The sequence below is a fragment of the Kryptolebias marmoratus genome, linkage group LG14 (genome assembly GCF_001649575.2).
Source record: "Kryptolebias marmoratus isolate JLee-2015 linkage group LG14, ASM164957v2, whole genome shotgun sequence".
NCBI classification, from domain to species: Eukaryota; Metazoa; Chordata; class Actinopteri; order Cyprinodontiformes; family Rivulidae; genus Kryptolebias; species Kryptolebias marmoratus.
In genome coordinates this window covers 19,994,224-20,021,846 of record NC_051443.1, presented here as the reverse complement: position 1 = coordinate 20,021,846, position 27,623 = coordinate 19,994,224, and the positions used below count along the sequence as shown (strand labels likewise).

General features: G+C 35.6%; 1 protein-coding gene across 1 annotated transcript in view; it reads right to left on the bottom strand.

Annotated features, from left to right (window-relative positions):
- The window catches only part of LOC108232682 (splicing factor SWAP), a 43,273-nt gene extending 20,877 nt beyond the window's left edge, over positions 1 to 22,396 (bottom strand). Inside the window, exons 1-13 of the mRNA XM_017410623.3 lie at positions 22,038 to 22,396; positions 20,368 to 20,531; positions 16,629 to 16,760; positions 14,621 to 14,697; positions 11,428 to 11,653; positions 11,119 to 11,219; positions 9,793 to 9,931; positions 6,750 to 7,017; positions 5,288 to 5,440; positions 5,031 to 5,124; positions 2,055 to 2,121; positions 1,125 to 1,228; positions 870 to 999 (exon numbers count right to left, since the gene is read on the bottom strand). Of these exons, the coding sequence (XP_017266112.1) occupies positions 870 to 999; positions 1,125 to 1,228; positions 2,055 to 2,121; positions 5,031 to 5,124; positions 5,288 to 5,440; positions 6,750 to 7,017; positions 9,793 to 9,931; positions 11,119 to 11,219; positions 11,428 to 11,653; positions 14,621 to 14,697; positions 16,629 to 16,760; positions 20,368 to 20,531; positions 22,038 to 22,237 (1,855 nt within the window). The 5' untranslated portion in view covers positions 22,238 to 22,396. The remainder of the gene's footprint in view (positions 1 to 869; positions 1,000 to 1,124; positions 1,229 to 2,054; positions 2,122 to 5,030; positions 5,125 to 5,287; positions 5,441 to 6,749; positions 7,018 to 9,792; positions 9,932 to 11,118; positions 11,220 to 11,427; positions 11,654 to 14,620; positions 14,698 to 16,628; positions 16,761 to 20,367; positions 20,532 to 22,037) is intronic.
- Between the last annotated feature and the right edge of the window lie 5,227 nt (positions 22,397 to 27,623).

The following is a 27,623-nucleotide window of genomic DNA, read 5'->3' as shown; positions in this document are numbered from 1 at the left end:
TCTCTGTACCTGCTCACATTTTACTGATGAATAATTCACCCAGGCTTTCCTTTTTGGCTGAAGTAATAGTGCAATTTTGACTTTTAAATTAATTTTAATTTCATGTTCAATGGGCAAGTATGTTTCTTTATAAAAGCATTTTAAAAGAACATTTCTGCTGCTTTATCATCCCCCCCAAAAAAGATTATTTCTGCATCATTTTTCTTTAGTTTAGATTGATTAATTGTCTCTCTTGGCAGTTGCTGAGGTGCAAGAAGAGTCAAATCAATGAAGTACAGCTATAAAAACTACATCCTTTGATAATAAATATCCAGTGGTCTTTAAAATTATGCCAAAATTGAACAGAGGTGGCACATTTGGGAAAGGCAAAAATGCAACATGCAACCACACACTTCATGCAGTGCATTGTGTTTTAAAAAGTATTTGTATTGGTTAATACAGTGCTGAATAAAAGCAATGCTTTGGAAAGTAAAAGATAGATTCAGTATCTGAGTGCATCCAGATTTAAAATAACATTTTTGTTCATTACTGAGGTAGGAAGACTGAGGAAAGAATATCTAGAAGAAAGTAAAATACAAAAGATGATAAAAAAATGTCTTCATCAATTTTCCTTAAAAGAACTATTAGGGAAATTAAAGCACTTTTCAAAACCCAGTCCACAAATCTCAGTTTGTTTCTTCACCACTCAAACCCTCTCAGTAATCAAAGGCATCCAAACAGCCACACCAGACACGTCTAGGAAACAACTGCACATATTTGCTAACTCTTAAAAAAAGGACTGGATTTCAGCAGATCCACATTAGTCAGCTGTGGAGCTTAAAAAAGTATTTTGTACTGTTTATTTGTGCTTTTCAGCTTTTAGAATTCACCTTGCTTTGCCTCCAACTCTTCCAAACTGAGGGTGGGTTTCTTCTCTTCAGGTGCACTGACCAGGGGAGGGTCTTTATCGATCATTAAAGCTTCACCAATCACAGCTTCCAGCCCTTCCTCGTTCAACAGCTGGAAGCAAAGTGCATGATAAATTATTGGCAAAAGTGACAAAACAAAATTCTGAAGAATAGGTCTCATATCCTCCAGTTCTATATTTGTATTATATGAGGTAAAAAGACGAAGTTGAACTAGACCTTGTCCTCATCAGAGTCATCATCCAGTCGCACTCTGTTCTTCTCCAGAGGCAGCATGTCATTTTCCTTTGGCTTGATGGCAAAAGAGATGGGGGCAAAGGAGGCTGCGGAAGCACAAGGAGAAGGTTAAATAGTCATTTAGACAGACCAAAAAAGGTTTCAGAACAGAGCAAATTATACGACTCAGATGTGCATCTTGTCCTTTTTCTGATTCTTGACTAAATGGAAACAGAGAAGCAGGGTTAAAGATCAGGGCAGGGAAGAAATGAAGCAAGAAAGGAAGGATTAGAAAAGGGGAAGCTATAAGATAACAGAATAGAGAAGAATAAGTAAAAGATACTACACGGGTATTATGAAACAAAAAGCAGTCAATCATAGACAAAGTACAGAAAAAAGGCAGTTGAATCAGCGCGACAAAAGGTATTTCTATTTCATTACCAAATAAATTTTCTCGAGATGAAATAGACTGTGTGCCCCATTCCCTGAAGCAATAACCTTAATATAAGACCCAGATCCTGACTGGGGAGGGCTGGATAGTTTACTCGTGTACTTTTCTGACTTGTTATTAGTTTCCCCTAGCCCACACCATGATCTGTCGCATCACAATAATCTGTGTGTACGCGCCTTAATTTGCATATATTGTGTGTGCATGTTTATGGTTGCCGCCAGCACGGAGGTGAGCAGTCTTATCTTTGCACAGACCTGATATCATCAGATGAAATTGCCAGCATAGCTATGAACAAACTCATAGGCGCCTGTGCATTCAAGTCAATTTACAGCATTCACAGATTAAAGTAAATAAACACTCAAGTGTAATTATATACACTTTTACACAAAGGCTTTGGATCTAACTTATCAAAGGAAAGTCTTAAAGAAAAGAAAGTTACATGACAGCATGTGGAGCACATGTGTTATTCGGTTTTGTACTACCTTTTGTTAGCTTGTAGTCCTTGTCTGAGTTGTCTGCCTGTAGTTTATTGCAATCATCTGTCCCATCCTGTAAGAAATAAAAGAGAATGAAGAGAACGGAGGAAAACAGACTCAGCCTTTGTGTTGAAAACGTTGAGAAGTGCATCAGCAACATGCGGCAGAGGTCACACAACATCCATCAAAATTTATTGCATTTTTCCTGTAATGAATCCACATAAACCTGCAGAACTTTGACAAGAAACAGAAGGAGCTGAAAATGAGATTTCACTAAAAGCTGTATGCCTTCATTTTATTTTTTTTTAAAAACATGATATATTGTTAGAGTTGTACATGAGATGAAGCTTGCATTTGGAAAGCTTTTAAAGATATACTGATAACAGTTAGCTGTCCGTCTCCTGTCAGTTAAAAGAAACAGGTCAAAGTGTCTGCATGATTTTCATGCTTCCACCTGGTGTTATATCATAAATTGATGGTTCTTTCCATCAGTGCACTAAAATCTGATCCATTACATTTAATTATAATAATTATTTATATGCAAAGTTGGATCCACAGTTGGAGTTAGTCTACAGAGAAGCAAAGAGCCACAATGGAGGAGGACTGGGCACCAATGTTAATGATAAATATTCTTAATTAGAGCTTAACCAGTCTTAAAAGAAAAACAAATTGATAAATACAGCTAGATAGGTATAGAGAGAAACAAGATATAATAAAAAAAACTGTAATAAAATGTCAGAATATAGGTTGACAATGAACATTTTGACCTTACCTTTAACCAGTATCAGTCTCAGTTGAATTATAAGCCAAATTTCTACAATAATGCAACATTATTACCTCACACAGTCTTTGAAACGTATTTGAAGGGGAAAAAGTCACTCAATTTGAGAACGACACTGTCCATACATATGTATCACTCATTACAGAATAAATAATTAAAAAATCAGTAATATTAAGCTTTTATTTAAAAAAGAAATATTCATTTTTTAATATTATTTTAATGGATAATTTTTTTTCTTTCAGATTTTTCAAGCTCAAGACAGGGTCTTAGAAGGGGGTCCTGATTGGAAGCTGCAGTCAGTCTAACCTTTTACAACAGAAAAACACCAAGAATTTGGTTTATGAGAGATTTAACAAATACCATGAAATGCCAAAGGAACTTTGAAACTCCAAAAAATAAATAAAGAATAATGAAATAAACCTACAGAACATAAATATTCCTAATGTATAAAGGTTACTGGGGTTGTTTAATTATGGTTTTAATAAGCAAATTATTCCTGCATATATTTGAAGAGAATTAACTGAAAATAATTTTACAAGCTGCCCTTCATTTCTCACCATCTTCCCTTTTCAGGTTCCTTTATCTACCTGCCAGTCTAATTAGTCGCTTACAAGCTTCCCTCGTTTCCCCGCAGGATCTGTTATTATTCATATTAACCTCTGGCTATAATACCTGGCTAGTGTCCACAATCAGATAATGAAAAAAAAAAATGCCATCTAATATTACATGTGGCTCTTAGCTTTTATCCCAATTAAAAAAGATCTGATGGGATGAAAAAAATGGCGATGAAGCCAAGGCCACTGGGAAGGAAAAACACCAACTGATACATTTCATTATGTTTGAAGACCGCTTCAAAAATGGAGCTGCTTTAAGTTAACGGTGCTTTCAATGGTCAGAAAACAAGACCTGTAAGCCCCAGGTTACCAAGAACTCTAAAACTAAAGCTCAGAGGCAAAGGCACGGCAGGGGAACCTAAACTAAATCTTGATTGAAAATGAGCATGACTGTTTTTACACCTTTTGTTTAGCCTTCACAGCCTTTCGACATTCATTTAGTAACAGATCACAGGGTATTATCTTTTTTTTTTCGCTGGTAGGCCCTCCTTTTTTAACAATAAAACTAGAAGAACTCAGAGAACACAAACCTCTGCCAAGGCCACAGGGTCATTAAAAAAAAAAATCTACAATCCTGATTGTAATTCGGCTCACCAACAAAACTTAATCACCTAAAACACAACCTCCTTGATGGAAGTAATAAACAAAAAAAAATTAGTTAGATTTAGAAAAAGATTAAAAACTAAATAAAAATACTTTGTGAAAATGAAACATGGACTAATGTTTGTATCTTGGAAAACACTGATATTGACATAGGCTGTGTATGACACCTCCAAACTGAACTAGGGCTGCACAATATATCGCAAAATTAATGTCATTGCAGTATTAATACTGCAAATAACTGCTTGGACTGAAATAAATTATAGGCTAGTATATTTCAAATACTAGAGCTCATGTTCTGCATACTAATAATTTATTTGGTCATTCCAGTAGACTCTCAGCTGGTTTAGATGATAGTGATGACAGAAGAGAAAGTGAGGAGTAAAGAAGTTGTGTATATTACTACTCATCAACATCCCAGTCTTGACTTATGTCCAATAAAACCTGACCTTTGTGTGAAAAGGGCTTAAGACTTAACAAGATTCCAGAATAAAGGAGATGTTAGTGAGAACTGACACATTTACCTCAGCAGAATTACCTCCACCCTCAGTGCAGAAAATGAGTCTGAGCAATGAGCTTTTTTTTTATCCACCTGCATTCATTCCACTTTCTGACAATACCCTTGACATATAATCTATTTTTCTGTTATTTCCTTCCTTCATTTGAATATTGAGGATCAGGAAATCTCTAATTTCAGCGTGTCAAGTCCAAGTATATCAGGGACAAAAATGCAGCTAATTTCAAGGTTGACTAAGTGCTGTGAATGATTAGACAACCTTTTCCTCAATCTCAACAATAATCCGGAGAATTCATTAAAACCCAGTATGAACTTTGGGGAAGACTTTTGCAGTCGCCTTGACGTGAACAATGGAAATCAGCAGGTAGGCTCAAACACATTAGAGCTTCAAAAGATAACAGAGCGCTTCAAGATTGATGAAATCTAAGAGCAGAAACAGGCGAAAGTTTAAATCAAGAATAGAACAATACCTCCAGCAATACTTTTCCTTCCTTTTGCATGAAGTAATTCTTCTTAAACTCGTAATATGTGTTGTACTGATGCCAAGACTGCAGAAAATCAAACCTGGAGTAAACGGAAAGAACAGCACACAATATATAAGGTGATAGGATAGCACTCCGAAAACATGAGCCAAAAGATTATGACGAAGATCAGTAATATCTGTAGGCACAAGAGTTCCTACAACCAAGATCTGAATGACAGATTCTTAAGTGGTAAAAACTCTTACCGGGGATCATTCTTGGCACGGACGCTGGCCTCAAACTTCAGACCATTCCTCACAACATACTCAGCCAACTTGTCTATGACTGGCTGGATGTCAGGCGGCGGGGGGATGATGGCTGGCGCTGCTGGTGTGGAGACTGGCGCTTCTACCTTTGAGCTGTTTTGGGGGTATTTAAAGATGTAATTACAACTGTGTAATAAGACCATAATTGTACTGATTATTTAATTCATTCTACTTTAATAAAGCTATTTATCTAATTAAATAAAATCAGAAATCCTATGGATTTCAAGGTCAAAGGTCAAGGTCACATGGGAAAGAAGGCTTTATCTCTGGATCCGTGTACAGTAAGAAGGCCAAACCTCACAGCTGGACACTTCATAGGTCAGGGATCAGCTCTATGGGCTGAAAGATGACAATTTTTTTTCAGGATCATTTCAGCTTTTTCCTTTTTGTTGTTTCTGCTTCTATCAGCTAATTTCGGCTTTGTTCTTCTCATTTTCAGCTTCTTTCAACCAATTTCAGCTTTTTAAACTAATTTCTGCTTCTTTCAGCTTTTGTTCTTCTACCTTATGCAAATCTTCTACAAATCAGCTTCTGTTCCACTTTTGGCATCTTCATTAAACTTCAGCTGTTCAGCATATCTTCAGCCGCTTTCAGCAAAATCATTCAGCAAAAAAAGCATTCACACTGCATTTTCGCAGGAAATGCAACTTCTCTAGTTAAAGTAATAGTTTAGGTCTTTTCAAATGGTTTTCTGTGAAAGGTTATGAACAATTAATCACTCGCCTGTTATTTATAGCTCCTGAAACAACCCAAGTTGAACAAATAGTTTAATTCTGACCATAATGACGAGCTAACAGAGTCCAAGCAAGGCCGAGACCAAAGTGGATTGTTGTTGTCCTAAAATGACTCACAGCACTTTATATTTAGGCTATTTTATAATCCTATCCACCATCATAAACTTATACAAGTCTTTGGTTGTTTGCATGTGCATATACTGTAGCTGCGGCAGCAGCTAGCTGTAGAACGTCCAGTACAGCCTGGGTAACTTCCAGCAAGAATATCAAAATATTTCTGCTGAACTCGACATGTAATGTGGGATGAAAGCTGTTTAAAAGTTTATTTAACAGCACTTGTATGAACCTCTATGGAAGTTTTAAAATAGGAGTTATTTTAAGATGGCAGCAATCCACTTTAGTCTCGGCCCACCTTAGACTAGCCATTAGCTTGTCAATTTGGTCAGCAGTTTTTTCCTGATTGTGCAAAGAGCCATCTACAATAGGTACAGTCCTAATTGTTTATAACCTTCTCACAGAAAAACACTTGAAAACAGCTTAATCATTCTTTTTAACTTGCTCCTGTTATTCAAACATATTAAAAACACACATAACATTGCTCAAATATATTTTGAGTTATAGTACACCAAATCACAAAGAAAATGTTCCTTCATCATTCTGATTCTTACCTTACTTCTGGTACATTCACAGCAGGAGCAGCAGCAGAACTGGAGACCTGCGAGGCGGCTGCAGGTGGAGCTGGAGGTGGAGAGGCCACTGTGACAGCTTCAGCAGGTGCTGGAGTTGTCCCGACATGGGGCAAAGCTTCAGAAGAAGGTGGGGCCGAAATGACAGCCGAAGTCATGCTGTTATAATACGAGGAGGCGTCTACACCTGGTTGAGGCGTGGCCAAGCAGTATGAGCCATCTGGAAGCATGTAGTACCCGTAGTAAATGGCTGCAAACAAATGAAGAGATGGTTACGAGTAAAACACTGGTTCCCAGAAATAATCCATATGCTCCTAATAAAAGGGGGAAACAAAAACAGATCTGTCGATTCAAAAAAAGGGGATGGTTGAATGGATAAACAAAATGAATGAATGGATGAATAGCTCTGTTTCTGAATGAGCACATTAACTGAGCAATATATTGCATTTAATTTTCATGCCCAAGCAACCAAATAATTGCATTAAAAGGGTGGCAATTTTCAGTTTTTGTTGAGACGGCCATGATTGATTTAAGCATATGCCCTGGGCTCAGAGGGTGAGGTCTTTCCCCTGTATCAACCCTCTAATAAGTGAATGAGGAGAAAATTTGATTTATTTGCTTGAATTTTATTTGAAATCACGGTGTGTTTATAACAGTAATGCCATGATCTATGGAGTCATTTCAGCCTTATGCATTATGCAGCCTTTGAGTTTTAACCTTGCTAAGGAACACGGACCGGTCAGGGAAAAGTCATTGCCGCTGGAAATGGAATCTGTCAAATCAGCCTTGTTTATTGACGAGGCCATGAATAACACAAATGCCACATTTTTGGTCAGTCACTGTTAAAATTACATTCTCAACGAAGGATAGACGAGGACATTGATCTTCATAATCCTAATGACTATGCATAGGAGGTTCTGAAAAACAGTTAAACCCAAACCTGTAGTTTTTCCTTGCTTTATTAATAAAATAATAAAAAGATATTTATGATTTATTTTGTGTACACACTGGTCCACAATGTAAACAATGTGACAGAAACTACTGTTTTGCATCAACCACGCATAAATGTGGTTGATGGTGTCAAACTATTCTGTCATTGTTTATGTACCATGCTGTTTTTCTTTTCAGTTTAACAGTTTGTTTTCGTAAATAAATCACCAACGCTGAATAATTTAATCAATAAATGAGCAGTGATATACATCAACATGTTATCTAACGCTGCAAAAAAGGTTATCTTGTTTGTCACTGGGTTTCAAATACAAAGACCATTCATTAAAAAGGAAGGAGGGTGGCATACAGAGATAGAAGGATGAAATAAATGGTCAATGTCAAAGTGGAGACACTGTGATATTAACACATTACTCACTGAGCCGGCTGAGTTTAATGGCATAATATTTTTCTAGTCAAGAAAGCAAAGAGCCAATCCAGAGGATCTGATGTACAAACATGTCATGTGACACATGATTCCAACGTGTTACTTAGAAGTAGAAGAGTTAAAATAAAGTTTTGCACAATGTTTGGCAGAACAGATACTTTAGATGATAAATAAAATTATTTCTTTTAAACTGCAATTGCCCAACACTATCAATAAACCAAGCTGAAGCATAGCCATATGGATGGTGAAATTATTGTCAAAAAGCTTTTCAAAACATTAAGCAGCAAGGTCATCGAACACTCATTTACAAACATCAGCAGCTCGATATCTGCAGCAAAGATGAGCTTAAAGAACACCCTTCACAGCTGTCTTCGATGATTAAATTCAAGTAGGATGAGTAAACACTCATGGGTCAGCATGGGCCAATGCCCACTGGTAAATTTAAGTAACAATTTCAGACACAGGCACACATATATGGTAGAGTTATTTCAGTAAATGAGATGCATTGCATAAAGTCTTACTGCCTACAGTCGGGGAAGATACTAGTAGTCAGGAATGTATTTGCACAGTGATTATTTAGATTAAAAAAAAACTTTACTGAAAATGCAACTTTTATTTACTAATACTACAAATGTAAGTTTTGCTGTAGAGGCAATTTAAAAAACATAAATAAAGTGAAGCATATACTTGTTGTGATTTTTCTTAAAAATTAATTTTTATGCAAATTATCTGTCTCTAAGAGGTCAGTTCACACAATCGTCTTATTATTATTTTAATGCCCTGTAACATACATATTTCAATATCCACAATTTAGCATTATAATATGCTTGACACAAAATTGTCAAAAGCATGTATAATTTTTATGGTTTATGTTTTGGCCTCGTTTGTATTCTGGTCCATCCATCTGACTGCATGTTCGTACAATATTTATCATGACCTGTAATGATATTAAGTACACTTAGTTTTAAAACTCTTACTCTGAGTTTAGGGAATGACCTTCAAAACGTTTAAGGTCAATGTCAGTGATATTAATTCATATTTTTAGCACAAAGTACGACTTTAGACTTACAATATATAACATTTTCTTGCCAAAGCTATAAGAACATATAGAATGCACAAAGATGGTTTGTTTTATATTTTTCTACCACTTGGGTACAATGTACCTTCTTGAGCACTGTCAAATAAACTTACCTGTTAATAAACAAAATAAATCAATAAAGATCCATTTAATCCTGACCCAACCCAAAATCCAGCTTTTTTCTCAGGTCTGCTCTGCCCTGGGATATCTAAAAACTCAATAATACTTTCCTGTTAGGGCATTCAGAAGCTCCACACATTATTTATAGACAATGGTCAGCGTTAGTAACTCAGGACTTTAGAAAGAAAATGGTTCTAAAGTAGAACTGTCAATTGACAGTTTTTGTGCTTTTGTTTTGTTTTGTTTTTAAATCGACAGAGCATGTAGAAAAATCCTTATCTGTTCGGCAACAAAGGCTCATTTTTATCGTTTTAACAGATCGAACAATTCCTGCACTCAAACAAGAGAAAACCTATCTGGCTGAGATAAAAACAAGGAAATCAAAAGCTACATCACATCTATATGACAAGTGTGTTGTTTATCTTTTGGGGGAAAATAAAATATCTACTTACGGTCGGCTGAGTACTGGGTTACTGTGGTGGGTTTGGGTTCCTCAACATTTGCTACTGGTGCTGCCGTGCCATTTCTTTCCTGTTGGGCTTTCAGTACAATTGCTGCCAGCGGATGATCAGGATCCATAACCTTTAAAGGCTGCAGAATCACAAGACTAATGAGTAAAAACATTATTTTACCTTTATAAATGATTTCTTAAGCAACCAAGATTGCAACACAAACAATTTATACAGGGTGGAATCATTTAGAGTAATAATAAATATTAATACATCAAGTATTCAAAGTTCTCCAAAATCAGATACCTTAAAACAGAATTAGGTTGCATTTTAATAAAGTAGAAACTAAATGATCTTCAGAATTTAGGCATTACTCCCATACATTCTTGGACATAAATCCTGTAGTTCATTTAAAAAGAAAATCCTCCTTTATAGGAAGCAGGAGTTTGACAGCTTCTTGCTAAAATAAGCTCATTATGTTCCTGTAAAAAGATGTGCTTCTATTCTTGCTGCTCAAAGACAAATAATTATCTTGACAAGTCATGTGAAAGCACTAACAAAAAGCTAACAGCATGATGACAGCGAAGCAGAATGTAATTATTACACATTTGTCTCATGAGCAAATATTGGCAGCAAGGAAGGAATAATATGCATGTAAACAATCCGTTTCAAATGGAGTTTAAAAAAGGAGTAGCCTAAAGACAAATACATTAATAATAAGGATGTAAACAATCAATCAGTTTCAAATTGACAATTTGAAAAGAGTAGCCTGAAGTCATCATCAAACTTGAGAAGAATCAGATTTTTTTAAACAATTATTAGAATAAAGTTGGAAAAAAAAAACTTCTTAAAAAGGCAGTTTGTGCTTGCTGTTGACAAATTGAACATTAAAAATTTAAAGCTTCTCCAGCTCTTTTCCAGTTCTCAATACAATACATCAAACCCTCCATCCACCCAAAATATAACAAAATCAGTCCAAACAGCAAAAATGGACAAACTAAAGGATAACAAGGCAGAGCGAAAGAAATAAATCACTAAACATATCTACTACGTTCCAAGAGTTGATGAAGGATTACATTTATCTGATTTAAAATGTTCTTGTTATTGTCAGGAATGTTTTTGTACTCAGTCTGACTGTAAGCTGCATAAAAAATTCATAAAGCACTGAACTTGATAAGAAAAATGCTGTTCTTAAACTGAATTGAAAATGATTATTTCTCTTTTTTAGAAAACTTCAGCTGACACACTCTTAAAAGAACTGATAAGAAACATTAGCTGTGGCAGACTGGTTATGTGTGACCGTGGGTGGAGTATTTATACTAAGATTACCTTCATAATCTCCTCCAGGCGAGAACACCTTTTAGGGGCAAAGAGACTTGGATGGAGGTAGTTGCCGTCTCCATCATCATCAGAATCTTCGGAGTTTGATTCTGCCACAGGAGACAAAGAGAGAAAAGTACTGTTAATTAGATTCTATTGTGCCATTTAATGTGCTTATGTAGTATAAATGATAGTATACCTAAACTGCTTCAACATAGACACTTATGTAATAGGTATAGAACATGACACCTTTTGAAAATGTGTGTTAATCTGAGAGTTTAAAAGTTGTGGATTCCGCAACGACTTCCTGGAACTCACCCTGCGATTGCTCCTGCTTGTTGTCAGAGGCGAGGTTGTATTGGCCTTCCTTCATGGCCCGCAGGATGTGTTTGTAATACGGGTTCAGATAATGGTCGAAACGAAGAAAGTCAAACTGGGAGTTACCGGCCTGCTTCGCTTTTAGCACAATCTCAAACTGAGCCCCCTGCTGACACACAAATTTGGCTGTCCTCTCAATGATGTTGTGGGTCTTGATGGTTGCTGGCTGCAGAAAAAAAGAAAAGAATTACATAAATGTGGTAACAAATGTTTTTTAATAAATCATCTTCATTTATTAACAGTTTTTATTTTTACTTTGAAACATCCTTGTCTAAAAATTTCTAAGGCTCTAAAAACACAGTGAAAACTGAGCATCTGTCCTTAAAAGAAGAGTTGGTGAACATTACGATGCAGTGTAAAGTGATTACAGCTCCTTCATGCCAAGGACATAAGCCATTTTGTGTCTGAAATGCTTTTTTACGCCAAGAAATCTTTGCCCATTCTGATGACATTAATTCTGAGATTAAATGTGAGGTGGAAATCTGTGGATCACCAAATGGTCCATAATTCATTTCTTATTTTACACCCTGTGCGCTTTAAATGATTAATTACTGTAATTACCTAGAGAGTATAGAGAGTGCAGATATCTCCTGAAGAATAAATATATCTCATTAAGATAAAAGTAATATTAAATATTTGTCATGACACCGGCTGAAAGGCAGCCAGTGTCCAGCACCAAGAGATTATTGCTGCCTAAAAGATTTCTCTTACACAAGAACTTGTTTCATTTCTGTTCAAGCAGTTAAGTGTTTTTGGAAATGTCTTACATGAGCCGCAAAAACGGTGCACCTCTCTCATGCTTATAATTCACAAACCGTGCAGCCAAAAGATGACCTGAAATGTATGCTAATACCACATAACCTTGACATGTGCATCTCGGCTCTTTATTTCTGGCTGGCAAAACTGCTTCATTATCCTCAATTTAGCAAATTATTACCCAACAATTAGCTGCACTTTACCCTAAAATATTTGCTTTATTTTAACATTATGGTGGAAAGTCTCCTACAAGCCAAATTGTTGCACAGGACCGTAGAAACCCCTGCTGGGTCTCCTCATGGTCCCGGCAATTAGCAGAAAAACTTCAAACACATGCAGCTGACATTCATCTGCATACTCCGATGCATCAGCTACACATGTGCAAATGGACAAAACTTTGGAGTGCAGAAGAAGCAGTGGTTTATATATTATTCAAGAAGGTGAAAAGTAATAAAATTATAAGTAATAAAAGTAAAGTTTGAATTAAGTGTGGTGATTAATCATTTAGCTTTTGGTATAGTTCTTGCATGGGTAATTGTGCTTTAATGCACATAAACTTCTCAAACACCTTCATGTAAATTTAAAGTGATATTATATGAACTGTTTTGGACATTAATGCTTTCCTACGCATTTAAGCATAACGCATAGGACAATTTGCTCAGTTATTGCGAGACTAAAGCTAACAGCTCATTCAGCTAATTGGAGCGATGTCTTTTATTTACAGAACTGATGCCAATTCTAGTAATTCTGCTGAATTACTACAAAAAACAACCACAACTACAGATATTTTAACAGCCGATTCTTTGGTTGGTGTTCATTTATTACTTTGGTGGCAATTTTACAAAAATGAATAATAAGATCCATATGGCTCTCTTCATCAGTGGACTTTAGGTGGAGCATGTAAACAATTTTAGATCATTAGAAGTCACAATCTGCAATGGTTGTCATACATGTTCTCCTAAGGCAGCAAAACAACTGTATTTCTTAAGAACGTTTCACAAGAAAATGAGAAACTCATACTTGAATTTAAGCTTTAGGTGATATTTTCCATGTGAACATTTGTGTAAGGTTCCAGTCCCAGGCAATGGGACAGACAGCCTCAACTGATGGACTGATTGTGAGGAAAAAAAGGAGGAAACCACTGAAAAGCATCTCAGGGAAATGCATAAAATGTATTAAGAGCAGCAGCTATGTTGCCTGATGTCACACACAGTCACACACTGATGTTTGGACTGTTGGATGTGAACACACTATAATAAAATGAAAGGTTTTTCTTCTCAAACAGAAGCCATTTGCAGCTGTAGGTTGTTGAGGAGCTTCTATTCATAGTAGACAAAATAAAGCAACTTCAGTTTAAATATTTCAGTCAAGGTATACGTTTTATTTTCCTTTGGATGTTGTGTCAACACAATCTATTGCAGGGTTTCAAAAGCATAAACTAGAATTCAAGGTCTATGTGCTGTCATGTAACAGAGTGACAGACCATCCAATCTGGAAAGTAATTTCCCACTAAGCATAAAGGAACAGATGTCTTATTTCATGTAGCAAGGACTTCAGCAGCTATTGATTAGACTGTCACCCAGGAATCACAAGACAAGTTGTTGCTGGAACTGCAGGAGCAATTTACAGTAAGGAAGAAAAAAAGATAATCACACACATTCTAACTAGATAGATTTAATAAAGCGAAAGGTGAGAGTATCGGTAAAGAGCTACTGTTATTTATTTTTTTGCTGGAAACAAGTTATTAAACCCTAACTGATGGAGGGAATAGCCTCTCATTCTATAAGCAACTCATCTCACGTAAAATGAGAATGCCAGGATTTATCGGACATAACGGTATTTTCAAATATGGATCGGCCACCATGGAATCCAAACCCCACTGAGAAATCAAAAGACAAATCAGGTCTAAATAAAGTTTTTTTTTTTTTGACTGACCGGATTCAAGTACCTCTCTACACCGGATCCATATTAATTTATGTCAGCTGTGTCACCTGGTTTGTTTTATACTATATTAGCTACATTCTCAGAGGATTAGTTGGTAAAAACCTAAAAAAAAAAAAAAACAGTACTTGAAATTTTTCTATTCGCACTTCCTAACAGAATCCCCACATTTAAAATGCTTCATTTATACTGTAAAAAATATTTGCGTTACAAAATATGTAAAGTTTTTCTCAATAAACAAATAAGAAAGTAAAGAAAAATATTTATTCATTTTTTGTTATTGTCTGTTCTAGCTGTGATCCCAAAGCTTGCCGTGTTTGTACCATCACATACCATCACAATTGAAAGCCACATAAAGCTTTCATAAATACTGTATATATCTATGACTACGACAGGATGTCAACGTCCCTGAGGCGGCAGAAATTCAAGCACTTACCAGCTCCACATCAGGTGGAATAGCAAGTCCAGCGGGAGCAACAAATGGCTCTTCACTCTCCTCTGGCTCAGCCTCCTCTGTGTGTGTGAAAAGACAGTAAAATAAAATAAAATAAAAATCGACTATAACTGTCGGTAGCCGTTTTAAATAAAATTAACTATACCCTACTAGATACCTACATGGTAGACCGGTAAAATACCGGGTACTGAATTCCTAAAATACCCTAAAAATGAATGAAACGCATTATTTTAGTTCTTTTCTTCACTCTACAAATAGATTGCGGTGAAATACCACTTTAGCCTTTACCTTCATCTTGATACCAACATAGAGGTCGTGTGGAGACGAGATTAAATTTTTAATGTAGTACTGCAGGGAGTTTGCAGAGTGATAAAGGAGCCCTTTAATTTAATACAAAGCAGTGATGGGTAGTAAAACTCAAACTTTCTGCCAGGCCGAAGGATTTCATTTGGATCTAACGTGTGGAACATCCCATGGGTGTAAATTTTAAAATAGGTTTGGCCAAGGCTCAGAACCATTGAGTGTTCACTCTATCTAAAGTCAGATCTAAAATCAAATTTGGAGAACATAATATAAAAAAAGGCCTTCCAAAAAGAAGAACTTTTAAAATGTCATCATGACTTCTTATTGATAATGTATTATAGACATATTTATATTTAGCACTTAGAAAAATACATCTAAATAATGGTATAATATGTATAGTTCACAGACAATTGGATTTTACATTTAAAAAGCCTAACATATTCAACTTAAAATACAGTATGCAGATAAAAGAGGGAAGTCTTTTCAGTTGAATGCGCCCATTAAAACAAAATGGGTAGATTTAAATAAATTCTCCTAACAGACACTCCAGATTAATTAAGATTTTTATTTTAAGAAGAAATAAATTCTTCTATTGTATTGTAAAATTACTGGATAGTGATAAAGTAGGATTTTACAAGTAGGCTCACAGGATCACATTTGTCATGCTTTGACAGAGTGCGAATACATTACACTGAAATTAACCTTCTGGTGTATTTAGCTTTCACTCAGGGGCAAATAATAGTGGTAATGATCTGATTTGCACTGTGTCTGCTTCTGTCAGCCTAAAATATCTCTTTCAGGGTATTAATTTGCATTGTTCTGGGAAGGTTCTTGACTTATTTTAATAAATCTGCATCTGTGATAATGTCAAAGTCGTATTTTAAGATGACCAGTGAGACCTGAGCCGTAATGACTTGTTCCCCAAAAGCAAATTCAAATACCAGCACCTTCAGCAGACATTTTAATGCCTCTGTTCTTCAAATTCCCCAGAGAAAACAAAATCCATCAAGTCTGCTTGCCTGTCTGGCTTCCAGAAGTGCTCCCAGCAAACTCTGCATCGAATATTTCAAGCTGCAGAAATGCATGGATGTGTAGTACTTCGGCAATCTTTGAGAAGGACTTTGAGTTGTAGGACTTTGAGAGTTGTGTGGTTTTTTATGGGAAGCCATAAACAAAGATGTGCTTGAGGATAAAAGCTTGATTTCAGCATTTATGTTCATACCTAAGTTAGAGAGTTCGGATTTTGTGGTTAAAGTACCTGGGAATGCACATTATTAAGTGCCCTTACATGAAGAACTAAAGATGATAGTAATAGTGAGAGATGATCATCTTAAGTAGTTATTCAGACAAATGTTTTCTGAATACGCTGACATGAAATTTGTGCCTTGCAGACAAAAAGTGATTTAGGCTCCTTTTCCACAGGCTTACATCTGCAAAAGTTGAAATTGGAGCCACAAACTTGTCATGGGCAGGAAGCCCATTAGTGCCACAGGCTCAGAATAAGAAAAACAAACTTTTTCTCGTTCCCATTCTACTTCACATCTTTACAAATTTTGATTCTGACAATAAATAGTATTTCTTTTTTTGTAGCATAACCTCTTCAGTTTGAAGTAATATGTGCTGCTTTTCTAGTGTTTGCCTCATCACTCACATCAGCTCCACATATCTGTGACTAACTATTTCTCACCCTGCTCCTTGTTGGCATCCTCCTCCTCTGTGGGCTGCGAGGGATCGTAGTAGTCAGCGGTGTATTTGAAGGCCACTGCATTGTAAGTGCCTTCATCAGCCAGAGCTTCACTTAGACGTTTGTACTCCTCCTCTGCAAAAAACAATTTCAACACAGACATACATACACAGAAACACACACACAAATTTTCATTAATCTAAGGGCACTTAAACCTGACAAAGTCATAGAAAATTACTCCATAATGCTTAATTGCTGCATGTCAAAACTATCAGGATACATTCTAAGGTTAACTTTCAACCTGGCACATATGAACTGCTGACTAACATTCACAGGCAGGCAGAGCAGCAGGGAGTCAAAATGGCCTCTGCACAGCTCTACAAAGGAACCCAATATATCACATTACATGTTAATAAAAAAAAAGAAGTTGTTCAACTTTTCCTCCTCCGTGCCTTTACTTACAATAACTAACTGAAACAGCTTCTTATTTCTAGGCGCCTGTGGTAGATAAATACATTAAACTTTCATAAAATGTCTTTCAGGTGTATCACAGATCTGGTCTTTAAATCAATATTTTATATTGTTCACCTTAAACGAAGCTTCTTCTACAACAAACAACATGTTCTTATGACAAATCTAACAATACAAGTTTTTGACTGGAGTTGCAGCTTCTTATGCACCTAAGCAGATTTGCTGTTGCTTAGATAATGATTTAAAAGATAATGTTTTTCATAATTATGCTGCAGCATCACAATAACAATCTATTTGTCTAACACTAAATATTTAATAAGCCTAAAGATGCATATTTTCAGTGATTCATTTGCTGCTCCTAAATTTTCCACAACACAAAAACATTGGTGATATGATTCAAGGAAAACACTCAAATATGGGAACATTTCTACTAAAAGCTATTTTACCTATGAAAGTGTCCCGTTCCCAGCAAGTAAATACTCCCTATGTAGCTAAAGTTCCTTTGTTTCTGGTTCAAAGACTTTAAGCTTTTAGGCCTGTTGTGTTTTCCTTGAGTTGAATTGTTTTATAAGAGAAACATAACTCAATTGGAATGTACTGCTAAGAGCCACGGGAGATTGTTCATTGGGAAAATACATCTCAGGCGAGAACAAGAAAGTAAACAAAGCGCAGACATCAGCGGCTGAAAATCAACTTGGCAGCACTCTGTTAGAAGCCCAAGTCAGGCCAGTCCAGAAAGCTGCAAGCAAATGTTGATTCCACTCACATCCCAGGATAAAAATTGCACCCCGCAGCAGGAGCCATTTAGCTTAGACTTGCAGAGTAAAACACGCTGTTGGGTTAGATTGTTTTCACCACACAGAAAAAAATAAAATAAATTCCTCTTCAGCATTTATTACTGAAACGAGACCAATGTCTTGGATCTCTGTCCAGAAATCTGTCTAGTACTGTATGTGGTATTTAAAGAAAGCAAAGTTTCTTGTTTTGAGTGAAGAATAGGAAGCAGTGACGTGTCTGATAGCAGAATCTCTTGAAAAGCATCTAAATAATACAAACGATTTAACTTCTAAGTACTTTACTGGTATTCATGATGCTATATTAAGAACAACAATCTATAATGACTAATTACAATAATTATTATTTATCGGTTTCATCATAAATTTAAAGCACATGTTTGATCTCAGAAATAAAGTTCCTTTATTATTGAAATTAATAACAAATCCATCAATCTGTCTCATGTTTACTGCACCTTCGGTGAACAGAATGTTAATAGGCTGAGTGAATGGGGTCAGGCCTCCAAATTCAAGGGCAAAACAGCCTGAGGGAAAAGCCTTTTGCAGTGACAGTGTACGTAATGCAAGCCATTAGCTGACTTATACATTCCTGTCAGTTTTGGAATAAAACACCCCATTTCACGAAAAATAACAGTGAATTAATTCAATTACAGTCATTAAGTTTGTCTTTCAGGCGGGTACTTTGTCATCAAAACAACCAGTTTCATTGCGGTGTAAAATGTCTGAGATGAAAGTGTACCAGATAGCTGAAAGACAAAAGTGATTTAAATAGGAGCTCTTTTCACTCAAAGCTGGTTCAGTTTATAGACAGATGAAGTGAATCTGCCTTAGAAAGGGGTTATTGTAGGAAACAGGCATTATGGTAATCACTGTTTTCTTTTGCTATAGAGCATATACTGTGCAGTGTGCACTGAACGGCAGAGAAGGGGAGATTTTCTTGATGTGCAATTCAAAGACCTGAAAAGTGTCTTTAGAAATTGATTATAATGAGGGAAAAAAGTGGTTTCAATAGGTAAATATGAAATAGTATTTGGTAAACAACATCAACAGTGAAAATTTAACAACATCCCAAAACTACCGTAAATCAATAAGCAACAGTTATTTTTTGAAACTAATGAGCAGACAATAAAAACTGTAGTCCTGGGAAAAAAGAAAAACGCAAAAGAAAGTATATTTTTCAGGTAAAATTTACAACTTTGAAAAATTTATTTTATGTAGTTTGGCAAAGCTTATGAACCTAATTACATATTGGCATTGACACAGGAAGATAGTTAACAAAAAGTTAGTTCTTAGTGATGTTGAAATTATTCAGTATGACATTTAGCCAGTGCTGTCTTAAATGTAAGTAAGCATCTGAGTACATTTTGGACTCTTCTAGAGAGCAGGAAGTTGCACATGACTCATTCATTTTCGAAGGTTTATAAAAATATAAATGAGTTATCTTTTTTTTCCTGTTTTTAAACTATTTGTTAACTACATCTGTGCATTTGTATTTTATATAACAGGAGAGAGTTTATGTTGTGTACAGAAGCTCAGCACTTCTGCAAAGAACTGGTTATTATGCCAACGGATGAGGTTTCTCTTTGAGCAATCAGAGGTCTGCGCTGTTTAAACATTACATATAGTACTGGTTCAGCTTGGAACCTGAGCTAAGATGGAGCTGAAAAATAACAGTGGCACAGTAATATCCCACAAAAAAAGACAATATAATAGAAAAATGACTAATTCTTTTTCTTTGTTTGTTTTAATTTTACCTAAATAAAATATCATTTTACACAAAATTCAAAATAGTTTGAATCAATTTCAAAAGTTGATATTATTGCTCCTGTGCCTTTTAAGCACCTCCTTCTGAAAACTCCAATCGGCTCTGCTTGTCCAAAAGTACAGGGATGCGAGGCAGCTGTTCATTTTTTGATTGATATGCCTTATATTTGCCACTAGGCAAATTAGGCAGTTCTGGAAGTGTATCTTCTGTAACAAAGAATAAGTCACACTGGTCCTTTGATAATGTCAATTTTCAGGCCTTTAATAATAACAAGCCTAATGGCTTTATCCGTCTGTTAAAGCAAGAACACTAAGGCTCTAGAATAAATGCTTCACACAAGCTTCATTCAGACATGCTGCTTACAGTGACTACCATTCATCATCTGTGCAAGACTGAAGAAAGAATCAAGTATATCAAAGCTCTCATAAAAAACTTATTTTTTTCACAATATAGCATTTTATTCCCATAATAATTCACACTGATATGTGTTAAATCTAAAGGCAATGAATAAACACAGTTGAACACGTCACTTCATTTCCTTGTCTTAGCACAGTTTTATACTCTTTATGTTGTAAGTTGCTATACCAGTGCAGCTGTTTTAAGATCTTAAAAATGGTTCTTTAACATTATGTTAGGATGCAATCCATTATTGTGAGTATCCTTACCACCAAGTAAAAGATTTCTTAGATGTCAAAAACAGTATTTTGCTCACCTTGCCTAGCCTCCTCTTCCAGCAGGTCGGTGTGCAGAGCCAGGTACCTCTCCTCGTCACACAGAGCCTCAATCCTGGCCTCTTCCTCTGACAGCTGATAGGATGTATTCCATGACCCGCTATCATATTCTGAAAGGTCATGTAAGTGACCACGACCATCGTATCTGTTGAATGAGGAACAGGATTAGAGAGAAAGAAGTCGACAAACATTTTAGACAAATAAGGGCCTACTCACTAAGTTAGTGGGACCTAAAATTCATATTTTACAACATCAAAATTGGTCTACACGAAAGAGTATAATTGCAAAACCTTTAAAATTTTGATTGTTCTTAAACTATATAAAAAATGTCCAACTTAAATCAGTGAGCATAATATTATACCTAGCAAACTTTCTGCTCATATTCTCTTCAAGTACATGTCTTAAAAGTCAACAACCCTAAAATCAAAATACAAAAAAAAACAAAAAAAAGGGCAAACAAAGCAACTCGCCTCTTACCTTACAGGGTTAAATTCCCCCCCCTGTAACACTCATCATTACTTCTAAATCTGCAAAGAAAGTTACATTCACACAAACCCGAGCACATAAATACCTATCCGTAAGAACCCAAATGGACGATATTTTCCAGGGTTCGTCCCTCTATGGCATCTCTCTGTTGTAGATTCTTCACGAAGACAAAGAAATGGGATGCTGTGGTTCACATTCAAGGTTCGGAAGGACCCCTAAGCCTAACTTGCTGGGGAAAAACTGGGTTATGTGATAAAGACACACATACAAATTGTGTACAAATAAAACATAGATTGGGCCACTGCAGACCAAGGTGGTTCAATAAAGCAAATGCATATAAAACATTGAAAAAAAATGTGTACAAATCAGAAAACATGACTCTACTTCGTAAAACATTTTGAAGATAGACTGAAAGTTCCCATGGTTATTTTTAGACATAGTACAGTTTCTCCATCCACTGAAAGTGCTTGAATCACCTTGACTGCAGGGAATTTCGACCATATTAGAATTTTCTCTGGTTTTGTGGATATCAACAAAGAAGAAAATCCCTTGTCATGCAACTTAATCACTTAAAATTTAAAGCTAACCTAAGTTTGACTGGAACAGAAAGACTTCATGTCATATTGCTCAAGTATAAATTTTATGTGTCCAGAGGAAAATCCATTAACATGCCAACATGCAAAGCCTAGTTCAAGACTGACTCAAGTAGTCAAAAATGTTTGAAATATAAATATTTGTTATATTTTGACTTGTGCATCAAAAAACTCAAACTGAAGCACAAAAATATCCAAGCTCTGATTAGGATAAAGGATAAGCTTTTTCCTTCCTTTATATTATTGTTGACTTTGATTCAAGCCATCTTATTTTAACAGCACTGCGGTAGTTGTCCTAACAGCTGTATGTTGGCAGGCCTGCTATGGCTAACGTTAGCAAACACAGGTATTTGCATGTTAGCATGTTATCGTAAACACAATAAATAACTTTTTATTTTTCTGATGCAAATTCAAAACATTAAAAATCAAGTTAGCAGACAAGAAACAAAACATTCTTCCTCTGTTTCAGGTCTTCTGGAGTTTCTGCAATTAAAACTTCCGAGTTGTTCCTGAGGCTAACGGATAGTAGAGATGATTAGCATAATGTTTCGGTCTAAGTTTGTTCAACCGACCTATCAATCATGATGCTCTTGTCCCCCATCCACGGGATAAGATGTTTTCCGTGTTCGTGGTAAAGAGCCTTTTCGTCGTCTCGGAACAGTTTGCAGGCATAGCCGAAAACCAAGAGGTCCGCATATTTATCGCTGTCACTCACGTCCTTCTTCGCAGGTTTGGTGTTGTGGTCCTTTTTAGCAGCTCCACGACGATACATCTCGAAGATACACACAGAAAAGATAATCTTAAGGACTACTGGTGATTATATGGTGGATTTTAATAACGTAATAGCTAATAAACAGTCAATTTTTTAGGAACCCCCAACGTTTTTCAGCAAAATCTACTCGATGAGGGCCGCCATGTTAGAATAAGTAAATGTAGCTGTAGTTGCTAGCCAGCACTTACCAACACAAACTGCTAAAAGTTCCCACAATGAGGAAAATTTAACTGTACTAATAAAGCAAAAAATGCAAAATAAACATATTTTTTCAACGGTACATTTTTAATACAAATAACATTTCATAATAGCTTTGTATTTGTGATTTTTTTTCTACCTCTTCGTATTTTTGTCGAAAGTGCTGTTGTTATTTTTAGTTCGAAAACTGTCCTTTTTTAGCAGTAGGTGATCTTCTCCCGGATCATGTGGCTCAGTTCACCAAAAAAAGTTCCGTCTGTTTTGGTTCTGAAACGGGTCTTTATTATTTAGCTTTTTACTTTTTAGCTTTTTAATAAATAGGCCAAGTTTTAGCGTATAATTAGTATGTCTGCATACACATATTTGCAGAATGTTGACACTATTTAAGATATTCATGTTAAACGTTGTAATTATTATTATTATTATTATTATTATTATTATTATTATTATTATTATTATTATTTACAATAGTTTTACCTTTTGATTTAAAAATAGGCCTAAATGCATGAATATACTGCATACAACAGTATGGTTCAAATGTCAAAGGCCTGCCTTGATGAGTTATGTAAATTGTAATTCATTGTTATGCAGTAAATTAAACATATCATCAGATTAAACAAGGTGTTTCAGATTTATCATATAAAAAACAGTTAAGATACTGCAGCAATGATGATAGTTTACCAATGTAAGAAAGAAAAGAAAACTGACAGGGTTCATTATAAGAAAAAAACAATGATTTTCCATTTATACTTTAGTACAGTTTATTGATGGTTTTACTTAAAAAAGGTGAAAATTGTTCACTTGCAAGCAAGCTGATACAATCTGTTATTTAATATCAATCATCATTTAAAAAGATGCCATCTTGCAACATTGAATTTAATTAGGAGTCTTTGATTTAATCCTTGCTATTGCTTCACTCATGATTACTGAGGTATCTGCAGCATAGTGGTAGAAGAATGCAAACAAACTAAAATATCAGCAATGAATAAAATAAGATAAAGCAAACAAGGGTGATGTTAGGATTTGTGCAAAAGACTTTAGCCACTCCTTATCTTTTTTTTAAACTTTATTTTATTTTTCTTAAAAGGTGCTCATCTTTAATGTGATTTTTAAAGTAGTTTTGAGCTATTTTTCAAAACTACATTGATAGATTTTAGTGTACCAATCATCGTGAGCCAAAAGAGTGAAAATACACATAAAGTCATGCTGTTAGAGCAACTAATATGTCCAAGATATACGCCAAATAGTTATTGATAATTTGACTAAGCAGTTACTAAGAAATTAAGTAGGAGCTTATTAACACTGATTTGACTTTATATTATTTGAGACTTAGTCCTGACAAGTGACCTGTCCATGAAAGAGCTTAATGCTGCTCTGCCAAGCCAAAAGGTGTCTTTGTAAATCAACACAAATCAAAAGTCCAGCTCAAAGCTACTGTTGAAACATAGCATCTCTCAAAAACCACAGATCATAAATGTCATTTTTTTTAAAGCTGTACTTCAGAATATGCTAATAATCCTCCTATTCATTTCTGATTTGTATTGTTCTTATTTCTTTTTACTCTTTGTTGTTACCAGTTAAATGTATTTCTTAAAAATGTGTTGGAATAATACAATCGATGAACAAGTACCTAAGATGTAGGACATTTAATGAGCATACAATATGTGCGTATTATGCACAAGCACGCAATTATATTGTAATAGGGGGTTTTATGCATGCTCACAAACAGCTCTATATGATATTGAATAATTTATCTTAGAAAATGTAAGGCCCTCAGAAAGTCTAATGAAGCACAAAGCTGAAGTGCAGTACATTCAAACAAAGAAGACAGATCACATTGGTTGTGTCGCCCTTAAGGTTTCAGCCCCTGCTCTATTATTTACAATGGCTGGCTGTGCTATGTTAAACTTTGACCAGACTTTCTCATGAAGACAGAGGCTGAAATGAAACAGACAGAAGCCAAAAAAGCACAAAGCCTTCAAGAACCCAAGCAATGCTTTGAGGCACTGCAGGTGATCCACTCAAATAAAAGATAATGTTGCATATGACATTAAAAGCAGTCTGAGTTTGTCTTGAAGTTGTGCACAACTGTAACTAATGAATACAGTAGTGTACTCATTAAATTTTCACTCACAATTGTCAGATTTGAAAACAGAATGACATCCATTTGTCCTACCATCACCAGTCATATATATGTATTTCATACATATTTGAAAAAAGGCTAGTAAGTAGGTCTTGTTGGGTTACCTTTAGTCCTTATAATAAAGTATTTTTAATTATCAGGTGTTAATTAGATACTGTGGGAAGTTTATTTACAAATATTCCAAAAGTCAATGTTATTCAAAGTAACAAAGTCTGTATTCTTTAAAATTTCAAATAGCACTTGAGAGTTTGGCAGTTGCTGCTCAGTAGCTCCCCCTGCAGAAGTGGGATGTAATCAGAATCAGGTTTACTGCCAAGTCATTTGCCTAGTAACTTGGAGCAGAAAGGTTTACACATAATAAACAGAAAAACAGACAATGATACACACAACTGCCACTTTCAAAGGATGCTAACAAGTACAAATAGAATCATATATGGAATGATTACAATTATGCAGGTTTGGTAAGAAAAGAGAAGGTCCTAGTGAGTGTTTAGGCCAGCAGGTGATGGGAAATTTGTTTATGTGATGTGAGATACTGGTTTTGGCAAACCATAGCCTCTGGTTAGAGGAGAGTAGCTGTAAAAGTTTATTTCCAGGGTTGGAAGGATCAGCAGCAATTTTTCTGGCCCACCTCAAGGTCTCAAACATTCTGGAGAGAGGGCAGCTTGTGGCCAATCATCATTTAAAACTACTGTTGTAAAAACAAACCTTTATCTGAGACCTATTATGGACATCCACACATGTGGAATTGCTGTGCTGCTGAAGAAGAGGCTGACAGAAACAGCATAAGAAACCATCAAAATGTCAAACACTTTTGTCACTATTATAGCAAAAGCTTTAATCTTTTCATTTAAGCCTTATTTATATCTGTGGCCCGTAATCCTGTCTTTTGTTATTAATTTTTAACAATGATAACACATTTTCTTGAATCTTGTACATGAGATATAAAGTAAAGTTTGATGTGTGCAGCTTTAAAAAATAAACTAGAAAAAACTGAGCTGTGCATGTCGTCATTACTATTTTGTTCAGACTTACAAAACAACCTTATCAAAATGGTAAATAAATTGGAATAGTGAAAGGTAAAAGATACAAATGGTGGTGACATACAGTGCAAAGGTTTTACATACAAAAATGAAGATGGTCTGAAAAATAGTGCTAAACAGTGATAAAGGTTTTGCCCAGTTTCTAATTTAAAACTTTTTTTTAATTATATATATAAAAAATGACCTTTGGTTTTATATCAGCATCAACTCCCTGCATGTAAGGTTTTTTTAGATGTCCGTTGGTTTGGCTGTCTCATCACCTTTGCCATTTTAGTGCTCGTTTAGTTCATCTCATTATGCAATAACAGCCCCGCTTCATAGGGCATATGGCTCTTTTGCACAACTCCATGTTGATGAAATGGTTGTAATTTATATTGATTTTGGCTGCACATGTGAGGTTGCACCATCCTGCCATAAAATTAATGTAACACCTGATGCTTCACTGCATTCCTAAGTATCTAAACATTTTAAACAAACTGTGTACAATACAGTACATTAGTTCTCACACTCAGCCTATGAACATTGTTTTAGTTACTGGCATATGGTCCTGTCTGTTTGACGATTTAATACCACAGTTTCATACTCTGTGTTGCACCTTTTTGTGAGCTATAGAGCACCATTGAGCTGATATTTGAAATACACTTCCATATAAATTCTCATAGTGTATTAAAAGGCAAAAACAATTTTTGAGTTTGCAAGTATTCCAAATTAAATAAAATGAAATTTTAGATGAGCTCTTCAGTATTGTTAAACCTCCTGGAATCCTTCAAAAGGAGGTTTTGTAGCTATATTTCCGGATGCAAATGAGTGCCAGTTTCATCTGCCAAAACAACAAGGCTTTGCCACGAGTTCATGCTGTGAGCTGGGAATAAAATCCTTTCAGAAATCTCTTTACATGAGTTTATATTTACCAAGTGATGCAGCGGAAAGCCACCATTTTCCTTCATCTGCAAAAACGGTGTAATCTTATTCCTTAAAGTGAGATTTGGGTCAAAAAACAAGCCCACATTGCTAAATTTAAAATTTATGCTGAAGCACCTTTCCAAGAACACATTTTTTAACTTTAAAATAGCCTTTTTTATGATTGAAGTTGTTTCAATTAAAGTTATTACTAATCTAAAACAGACCAACTATATATAACTCAGAGAGGAGAATGTTTGTAAGATTTAAAATCAAAGTTTCTGCAGTATTACAACAACATATAGAAACTTTGAATGCTTGCTCTTGATCTTGCTGGATAGTTTTCTGAGAGGATTAAACTGTCATGTCGGATAGATTTGCCTCCACGAAGAGTAACATAAATCTTCCAATTTCCCACAGCGAGATTCCTATCTTCTTTTATCAAGCAACTGTGTGGCAGCATGAGTGAAAAATGCAAATCTTCTCACATTTAGACACTTTGTTTTTTTCTTGTTATGCTTGGCCCAGCATGTAAAAATTCACTGCGGTGACAGAAAAGAGGAAAAGAAAAGAGAAAAAACAAACAAACAACAACAAAAAAAACCCCAAAAAACTATCTGACAGCCTCGCATATGTTGAATTTATTGTTGCGGCAAAATTCACCCAGCTAAGCATACAATGACCACAGCAGGATCATCTGTCTTTAACTGTCAGGTGTTACACAGAGCTGTTAGAAATGACACTCTGGCTCTCCTTATCATTCGCCTCATGCAGTGCCACGCAGGAGATCAGGCGTATCTCATGAACTCTTCACGTCAAGATTTGGGCCATCAATCCAGGAGATCGCCTTCATGAGTGACAGATTGTACAGGACGAAGGCCATCACGGACGAATGTCTCCGTGCTGCACTCATCGCTAGTGTTTAGAAGCAAATCAGGCTGGATTGTGGATTGCTTTGCATGAGTCAGAGGCTTAATAGGACCTGTGGGCTCATATCATTATTTCACACAGAGCACAACCCTTCCAGGTGGGGTTAAACAAAGTATGAAATTAATTTAAGAATATTTATAGCCCTCTCTCAAATGAGCTATGGCTAATCACA